General features: G+C 38.0%; 1 protein-coding gene across 1 annotated transcript; it reads left to right on the top strand.

Annotated features, from left to right (window-relative positions):
* Window positions 1-649: 649 nt before the first annotated feature.
* On the top strand, window positions 650-5410 carry LOC307172627 (uncharacterized protein; the record flags this gene model as incomplete). Its single annotated transcript, XM_079895166.1, has 5 exons — window positions 650-680; window positions 1224-1362; window positions 1423-1905; window positions 2000-2098; window positions 5254-5410. 5 exons carry the CDS (start codon window positions 650-652, stop codon window positions 5408-5410), a joined length of 909 nt encoding a protein of 302 aa, XP_079751292.1.
* Between the last annotated feature and the right edge of the window lie 5201 nt (window positions 5411-10611).

Genomic DNA, 10611 nt, shown 5'->3' with positions numbered 1-10611 from the left:
TTTGTTTCCAGTCAAGACTTAGAGAAACTTGTGCATGCTTTCATCACCAGTAGGGTGGATTATTGTAATGGACTCCTCCCTGGCCTTCCCAAAAAGACCATAAGACAGTTGCAGCTCATACAGAACGCTGCTGCCAGGATTCTGAGCAGAACCAGAAAATATGAACATATCACACAAGTCCTCAGGTCTTTACACTGGCTCCCAGTTACATTTAGGATTGATTTTAAAGTATTATTACTGATATATAAATCACTCAATGGCCTAGGACCTCAATACATTACAGATATGCTCCCTGAATATAAACCTAACAGATCACTCAGATCATTAGGATCACATCAACTAGAAATACCAAAGGTTCACTCTTAAGCATGGCGAGTCCGCTTTTAGCTATTATGCCAGCCGCAGCTGGAACCAGCTTTCAGAAGAGATCAGATGTGCTCCTACAGTCACATTCAAATCCAGACTCAAAACACATCTGTTAAGCTGTGCATTTACTGAATGAGTACTGTGCCACTGTGCGTCTGACTGATTACACTGTATTTTATTTCTGCATCCTCCTTTTGATTCTAAACTCAAATGGCACTGAAAATTGGATAAGAGACAAACATAAATTACTTAATTGGAGATATTGAGAGATGAAACCGTGCTGATGACCTGGGTCTGTGGTGGAGTAGTGAGTTGTGAGTGATGTGTCAATTAAACTCAAGGTTCTGTGGGGTGCGGACTGGATCGACACCGTTCCTAGCGCTTCTGAACAAAGTTTTTTTTGGGGGTGCGGACTGATGGGGCAGTGAACCCAAGGAGTCAGTCCTAGAGCTCCTCCTGTCCGATTTTAGGGAAAAATAGTGTCTATTGGAGGCACTGCGCATGCGTCGCGACTGAGTGCGTTGTTGTGTTTGGAGCTCCGTCGAATTAATTCAGAAACCTTGTTTTTCTTCTTTACACTCTTTTACAAACGAACTTTTTCATTTTTTATAGCGTGTGAACATATCTGGAATACTATTCTCCTTAAAAAACAATCGGATTGCTCTGATATCGCTACATATATCCAACCTTTCGAACTTCCGCTACTAGCCTTAGCCCGCTAGCATTACACACGTGGTCGCGCCTATCGATCGACTTATTTACACCCGTATCACTGAAAGCTATAATTCGCCATTATAGCACATCTGCTATAATGGCGAATATAACGGATGTGTGTCTAACGTTACCTTTGAGTGCAGGTGAGGACACCTTCGAGCTGCATTCTGTGCAGTTAGAGCTGGAATCCGTGGAGAAGCAGATCCGCGACCTACTAGAGAGACAGGCCGAGCTACGAGATCGACGTTTCGCGCTTGAAACATCACGCGCCGATGCTCACAGGTCAGTGGTTAGTAACCTTTCGACTCCGACCTCGTCTACTCCATGTGTTTCTCTGCCCAGGATGCGATCATCCCTGGTTTCATTCACTCCGGCACCGACACAACAACATGGACCCTGGGTGATTCCACAGCGGAAGACGCGGGCCAGGACCAGAGCTAGGACCTCTCCGCCCCTCCCGGCCTTCGAGATCTCCACCCGGAACCGCTTCTCCCCTCTACGCGAGACGGAATGCGACGCTGTGATCATCGGCAGTTCCATCGTCCGGCATGTCCGTGCTACCATAGGTAAAGGTAAGGTTCGCACTCACTGCTTTCCTGGTGCTCGTGTTCTCGATGTCGCTGCACAGGTTCCCGGGATTCTGAACGGTGACGAGCCCGTCGGAGCTGTCGTGCTGCACGCGGGAACGAACGACATCAGGCTACGGCAGTCGGAGGTTCTGAAGAAGGACTACAGGAGCCTGATCGAGACGGTACGCAGTACATCGCCTGAAACAACGATCATCGTGTCTGGACCGCTTCCCACCTACCGACTAGGACACGAAAGGTTCAGTAGATTATTTGCTCTAAATGAATGGTTAATGTCATGGTGTAATGAACAGAGACTGCTCTTTGTAAATAATTGGAATCTTTTCTGGGAGCGACCTAGGCTCTTCCGTGCTGATGGCCTTCACCCCAGCAGAATCGGAGCGGCTCTTCTGTCGGACAACATCTCCAAGACGCTACACACCATATGACTAGTAAGTCAAAGTCCAAATCACACTCTTTGCTGTCCAAACTTAATTGATATAAGTACCAATGTAGAACATTATATTGAAACTGTGTCTATTCCTCGTTTAGTGAGATCAAATAATAAATCTACTGCAGGATCTAAGAAAAATCTAATTGTGATTAAACCAGAAAATCTCAATATTAGTGAACAAAAACAATTTATAAAGCTAGGTCTTTTAAACATCAGATCGCTTACACCTAAGGCGGTTATTGTAAATGAAATGGTCACAGATAATAGTTTCGATGTACTTTGCCTTACTGAAACCTGGCTTAAACCAAATGATTATTTCGGTCTTAATGAGTCTACTCCTCCTGGATACTGTTACAAGCATGAGCCCCGTCTGATTGGTCGTGGCGGTGGTGTTGCTATAATCTATAAAGATATTCTTACTGTTACTCAGAAAACAGGTCACAGGTTTAATTCGTTTGAATTACTTGTGCTAAATGTTACTCTCTTAGATGTAAGAAAGAAAACCATATTATCTCTAGCCTTGGCTACTGTATATAGACCGCCAGGGCCTTACGCTGATTTCCTAAAAGAGTTTGCAGACTTTCTCTCAGATCTTTTGGTCAATGTCGATAAAGCATTAATTGTTGGAGATTTTAACATACACGTAGATAATTCAAATGATGCTTTAGGGGCTGCGTTTACAGATTTATTAAACTCCTTTGGGGTCAAGCAAAACGTAACTGGTCCCACTCATCGTCTTAATCATACGCTAGATTTAATTATATCACATGGAGCCGATCCAACCGATATAGATATTATACCGCAAAGTGATGAAGTCACTGACCATTACATGGTCACTTGCATACTACGTACCGCTGAAATTTGTCATGTTGCGCCGCGTTATCGACCAGGCAGAACAATCCTTCCAACAACTATAGATCATTTCTCAAATAGCTTACCTGATCTATCTCAGCTGCTCAGTGAACCCAAACAAACAGATGAACTAGAGGAAATGACTAGCACTATGAGCACCATTTTCTCTAGTACATTAGACATCGTTGCACCAATTAGATTAAAAAAGGTTAGAGAGAAAACTAAAGCACCATGGTACAACAGTGTTACGCATGTTCTAAAGAGAGAAACTCGTAATTTAGAGCGTAAATGGAAACAAACTAATCTAGAGGTCTTTAGAATCGCATGGAAAGACAGTACGTCACGTTATAAAAAGGCCCTAAAAGCAGCCAGGGCTGAGCATCTCCGCAAACTAATAGAAAACAACCAAAATAATCCTAGGTTTTTATTTAACACCGTCGCTAGACTAACAAATAAACAGACGTTACCGGAGCAAAATATTCCGTTACAGTGTAGTAGTAATGATTTTATGAATTTCTTCACTGAGAAAATAGAAAGCATCAGAAACACAATTGTAAATGTACAATCTTTAATGGTGTCTTATGATTCAGCCTCAATTATCACCCCGCAAGAACAATTACAGCGCTTTGCAACTATAGGACAGGAAGAGTTAAATAAACTTATCATTGCATCTAAACCAACAACGTGTTTATTAGATCCAATACCAACTAAACTACTGAAACAAGTGTTACCTGTAGTGGAAGAGCCTCTTCTCAATATTATTAACTCGTCTTTATCCTTAGGTCATGTTCCAAGAATATTCAAGTTGGCAGTTATAAAACCTCTTATTAAGAAACCACAATTAGATCATAATAACCTAGCAAATTACAGACCCATTTCAAATCTTCCTTTTATGTCTAAAATACTAGAAAAAGTTGTGTCCGCTCAACTGTGCTCTTTCTTGCAAGAAAATGATATCTATGAAAAGTTTCAGTCTGGGTTCAGGCCGCACCATAGCACAGAAACTGCGCTCGTTAAAATCACAAATGATTTACTTTTAGCTTCTGACCAAGGCTGTATCTCAATACTAGTTTTACTTGATCTTAGTGCTGCGTTCGATACTATAGATCACACAATACTCTTAGACCGACTACAAAACTACACTGGTGTTCAGGGACAGGCATTAAGCTGGTTCAGATCATACTTATCAGACCGTTACCATTTTGTCTGTGTAAATGGGGAAAAATCGATCATAACTCCAGTAAACTATGGAGTGCCGCAGGGATCTGTGTTGGGCCCTCTGTTATTCTCAATATATATGCTGCCACTTGGTAATATTATAAGAAAACATGGAATTAATTTCCACTGTTATGTTGATGACACTCAATTATATATTTCATCACGACCAGATGAAAACGCTAAATTATCTAAATTAACAGAGTGTGTTAAAGATATAAAATACTGGATGACATGTAATTTTCTGCTATTAAATTCAGATAAAACGGAGGTATTACTTATTAGTCCAAAAAACTGCCCACAAAACCTCTTACAATACAACTTTAATTTAGAAGGGTGTCCTGTTACTTTATCCTCTACAGTAAAAGACCTGGGTGTTATATTAGACCGCAACTTGTCTTTTGAAAATCATATTTCATATGTTACAAGAACAGCCTTTTTCCACCTTAGAAACATTGCTAAGCTACGTAACATGCTATCTGTTTCTGATGCAGAAAAGTTAGTTCATGCATTCATGACCTCGAGACTAGATTACTGTAATGCTTTATTAGCTGGTTGTCCTGCATCCTCAATAAACAAGCTACAGTTAGTCCAAAATGCCGCTGCTAGAGTTCTTACTAGATCAAGAAAATATGATCATATAACACCAATTCTGTCGTCTCTACACTGGTTACCTATAAAGTTCCGTATCAATTACAAAGTATTGCTACTGACCTATAAAGCCCTAAATGGTTTAGCTCCCGTGTATTTAACGGAACTTCTATCGCCCTACAATCCATCGCGCTCTTTAAGATCACTAAATTCGAGGCTTCTGGTCATTCCTAGGATATCTAAGTCCACTAAAGGAGGGAGAGCGTTTTCACATTTAGCTCCTAAACTCTGGAATGGCCTTCCTGATATTGTTCGAGGCTCAGACTCGCTGTCCCAGTTTAAAACTAGATTAAAGACGCATCTCTTCAGCCAAGCATTCACATAATACTTACATTTTATACTACAGTTGAATCAGATTGAATGCATTAATATTGCGAACAGCAGCTACGCTAATTATTTCCCATATGCTTTTCTGTTGTTATCTCGGGACGCTAGTCCCGAGGTAAATACAGATCGTCAGCTCCAGTTTGTATCCAGCCTCTCATGGAAACTACAGATTCTCCAACACCCGTGCAGAGACGACTCGGCGCCTGTGAAGAGACGACTCGACGCTGGCGATGTTTATGCCCTAAATCAATACATGATTAACTAACTGTATTTCTCAATGTACATTTCTGAAATGCACTTTCTGTAAAGCTGCTTTGAAACAATATGTATTGTGAAAAGCGCTATACAAATAAATTTGAATTGAAAAAATTTGAATTGAATTGGAGACGTCAAATAGATTTTTTAGGCACGTCGAAAGATCACCACAGACACATACAATCCACATGGGATAATCTCACAGTATTACAAGCAGCTGTACAAAATATGATACACCAGTGTTTTGACAGTTTATCTCTTTTAATACTTTTTATAACTGTATCCACTGTACGTCCGACTGACTGCACTGTATTCTTCCGTTTGATACTAAACTGAACTCAAATGGCACTGTGAATTGGGTAAGAGAGAAACATAAACCACTTAATTGGGGAAATTGAAAGATGAAACTGATGATCTGGGTCTGTGGTGGAGTAGTGAGTTTGATGTGTCAATTAAACTTGAGATTCTGTGCGGCGCGGACTGGATCGACTCCATTCCTAGAGCTTCTGAACAAATGGGTTTTATGGGGTGCGGACTGATGGGGCAGTGAACCCAAGGAGTCAGTCCTAGAGCTCCTGTGATATTTTTATTCCTTTCTATGTAAAGCACTTTGAATTGCCATAGTGTATGAAATGTGCTATATAAATAAACTTGCCTTGCCTTGCCTTATCTGTTATGTCTTAAGTGAACATTTGGTGAACTGCTGGAGGAGAACATCTGATGAGTAACCTTATATTATATCTGTATGGTACAGTAGGCCTTAATATAGGCTGTCTGTTTCATTAATGTTAATTAAACAATTGTGGTATAATGGGAAAAAATTGTTATATATATTTTTCCTATAGATATGTTTTGACTTGGTGTGTGCCAAATTTGGTGTTGTTACCAGGGATTTTAGGCTATTGTTGCTAGATTTTGTTTGGGAACCTTCAGAAAACTTTTACTCGATTTTTCTCAAAATTAACTTCGCTTACTCCATCAAATTCAAACAGGTGTAGCTCAATCATTTTTGGTCGGATTCCTACAATCATACATCATTTTGAAGGTTTTTTAATAGGGAATGTACATTTTGCCAGCATAGGTCACATATATATTTTTTACAATTATTTTTTTACAAAAAGAAAATAGCAACAAGCTATCTATCTATTAAATAACTTTAACTTTTGAATTTGCCAGAAAACAATGACATTCTAAGCAAGTCATTACTAGTGGTGACGAATCAACAGATTTGGCAACGACAAAGTAGAATAAATCACAGAAAGCTAGACATTTAATTTAAAAACCCCTTGTTAAAAAAACAACAACAACAATAAACATTTATTTTATATTAAGTATACTACAAATCCATTAACATATTTACTGATATATCGCTTGAGACTTACTTGTATAAATATTTTAATTTACCTTTATTTGGATTTCATCTTTATTGCACAATGCACATCTCATAATATTAAGCCTAAAATGTGTTTTAATATCACTATTAGTAAGGATAGTATCATCACTGTATAATATCAATCTTTAAATGCAAGATATTTAAAGTGTACCTAAAGTATACTTCAAATATAAATATATATTATCTACACAATCAAATAAGTATCTCTTTATTGGACCTCAACACTATTTCCGGATAACCAAAGTGCATTAAGTACAAAATCAGTTGTTCCAATTTAGCACACTTTAAGTATATCAACTTACTATACCCAAAGTACAATTGCAGGGTCTTTATATTAAGTACATAAATATGTAAAAGTATTTGTAGTATGCAATTAAATGCATTTCAAATACATTTTAGTATATTTATTTTTCACCAGGAACTGGATGTACAAGATCAATGAATGTTGGCAAAGCAGCAGTGGCCCAAAAGGGTAAATTCTGATTCTGTCACACCACCTCCCTAATAAACTGGCGAGCTATTCTTATTGTTGAGCCCCAATGTATTAAAATGGCCAAAAAAGGTTTTTGAGAGAAAGTTTTGCAAATGCTCCTCAGTCTCTTTCTGTCTCTGAAATTCAGTTCCTGTGACTTTGTCAAGGAATGCAAGGTGTAATCTCTCTCTCTCCTTCTGTCCAAAAATGCCTCTTTGAATTGACATGTTGACCCAGAGAGAGGCTAACTTTTCTGTGTGATCCTGGGTCAGAGTTAAAATGAGTCTGAACATGCTGACATCACAGAAGCATGCAATTATCACCTCTTACTCTCCAAACCGCCTGTCCTCTCCTTAGACACATATTTCTGAACCATTATGAGTAATTTCAACATGTTTGAAGTTTGCCCTCAGAAGATCTTGACATCATTAGCATTAATATTAGACAACGGCGCAGAGCTGTGATGAGTTTAACCATCTGAGAGTTGAATTCATTAATTGACAGTTATTAACATGCAAAGGTAGCTTGTCCTCTACCAGAACGACACTTTAAATTGATTCTGAGTGGCTCAACCAGACGTTTAATTTGGAGAGGCAGGGTAATTCTCTGAATGTCCTCTTGACAAAATAATTCTCCTCTCTCCCTGAAGGACGTTTGTCCTCTTCAACTACTGAAAACAATTTAAGAGTCCTTCTGATAAAATGGCTCAAATGTTGTTTAATTAGTTTAAAGGAGTGGGTGATTTCTGGTTAATTAAGACTCTATTAACAGTGGTGATTCCTCATTAAAAACGGAACATTATTAACCAAATAATGCCCTGTACAGATCAGATTTATCATGGGGCGTCTTTTCTTCACTTCTAAAAATAAGGGTTCTTTATTAGCACCTGTGTGGGTCCATGAGGAAACTTTAACATCCTTGGAACCTTTCCATTGCACGAAAGGTTTTATATAGCGAAAAAAGGTTTCTTCAAACTAAAAAAAAATATGGTTCTTTTATCCCTAGAATGCATAAAGTGGGTCAAATTGACACAGCATGCTGTGATTTTTGTAACTGCAACTGCGGGCATGTGGTTCAGACACTGATAATATTTGAAGACTGCTTTATCACAGGATCTGTGAAAGGGAAGAAGAATTTATATAAAATTAACCAATGATTAACATTTTTGTGTCCATGTTTGAATTATGTATAATAATTTGCATAGAAATGCATTAGAATTCTGTTGACTTCTCAGTTTATCTTTCAAAGCTTTGACTATATCCTAATCAAGCTAGAAATGAGTGTCCATTTTTATCCTCTTGTCTGTCATCGCTCTATGAGTTCCATTGATCATGAGATTAGAAGAAGCCCACCAAAACTTACAGTGAGCAGTGTTCAATCAAAAAGTCACTGATATAGTTATTTGCAGCAATAAAGCAACCTGTGAGTATTAGAGGGTATATGTTGTATATTGATAATTGTGGTTTATTTAAACCTAGGGTATTTCCCATGAACGTGTCTTGTGGTCATGTGGTCTCTGTTGCAAAGATTTAAGGAAATTAGAAGATGTGAAAAATATTGTATGCCAGGACAACAAGGACAAGTGACTTGAATTGCGCTAAAAAAAAACAATTAAATAAACAGATTTTTACATGAATGACTCAAAGGCAGCACAAATTAGACACCTGAAATTAACACGTTGCTAACATTTTCCTAACTGTCAATCACCTTTCAATAGGCCTGCAAAATCTCTATAACAGAGGTCGTATGAGGTTAAACCAAACTTACTCTCTTCTTCGCTTGTCTCTGCACTCAGATTTCAGTTTTTCTTACTTATATATACTATATTTATATATAAAAAAGAGAGATTATATGCACACATATAAGACAAATTATGTCTTTTTAAGAATGACAGTACGCTGAGGACAATGTACTTGGTGGGTAATATAATCAAAACCCTTCACAGACTCAGCAGTTTAAAATGTATGCTCTCTTATAAGCATCCCTTTTAACAATGTAATCTTTGTACTCAGTAATTTCTAATTAGAAATATATATTAAGTAATCAAACAGGCAATAATGTTGTGAAGCTTGAACAAATATAAACACCAATCAACACACTCTACCAAAATTGGCTGGTCAGCTCAAGTCAAAGTAACTTTATGTGACTGCAAAATTCACGTCTTTTTCACCAGGGAGGGGACCTAAAATGGTTCTTCTATGGCATCACTGCAAAAAAAATAAATAAATAATAAAAAAAAAAATCCTTTTGGAACCTTTATTCTTTCAGTGTTGGCCTAGGACTTGCTGGATAGAGAGATGAGCATTATTCTATAAAACTGAGTGTGGCCTAAAATAATTAGTATAGTACATATATTAAGGATAGATTTACATACTTTGTTATGATACATAAATTGTGATGTGTGATAAATGAGAGACATGAAAGTAGCACCGATTTCAGTTATGCAGATGATTGGTTGCCATGGACGACAGCATATTTAGGAATATTTGACCACTGCATGTCACGATTGACCAGGTTCAAGCATGGAATAATTCAAAACCCAATACACTTTATGACAAATTAAATTATTCAGCTGAGCTTCAGCTTTTTAGCTTTAGCTATTTACTGTATGTTCATGCATATTTTCACATTTTCGCAAGAAATAGTTTGAATTTAAGCAACAGGCCTGGATCAAGTCATGAGAAAATAATGGAAAAACACTAACTTTACTTACTGTGCGTGTTACTGTTTAAACAAAACGTTAAACTTATCATCATCTGCTTACTTTATTATTAATGCTTTGTTTTCATTCCAGGGCAATATTCCATGAAACAGCAGAGACTAATGCAGCATTACATATAGAAATAGTTTTAACATCCATGAGGCCACAATCTATTTTGCCCTGGTCTGCTCTGGCATCATCCGCACTGAAATATAATACCCTCAGAACTCTGGAAGGATTTTCTCCCATTGCATCACAGGGTATGAATTGATGGGCACTATCACATGTGAGCCAAGCAATCGAGTCTTAGATTAGATCCATATGTTCTCAGAGAGCCAGGTCAACTGCAGATACGCACTCGCTGTCTCTCTCTCTTGCTCTGACACAGGGGAATGAATGAGTGTAATTTCAGAGAAAGGGTGAGGGAGAGCCAGAAGGATGGATAGAGAGAGGGAATGAGAGGGGAGATAGAAACTTTCCCTTGAAAGTGTGTGGAAATCATTACGGTGCAGAAATCGGAGCGTTTGTATAGAATAAACAATCTGAGTTCTGTAAAGTAATACTGACAGAAAATAACATTTGGAAAATTATTCTGGAAATAGGGTCGATAAAAAGTAAGTAAACAGCGTGTACTCTCATATTTGC

The sequence above is a fragment of the Squalius cephalus genome, assembly GCF_949319135.1.
Source record: "Squalius cephalus genome assembly, chromosome: 15".
Lineage (NCBI taxonomy): Eukaryota > Metazoa > Chordata > Actinopteri > Cypriniformes > Leuciscidae > Squalius > Squalius cephalus.
This window is presented reverse-complemented; position numbering and strand designations above follow the sequence as displayed.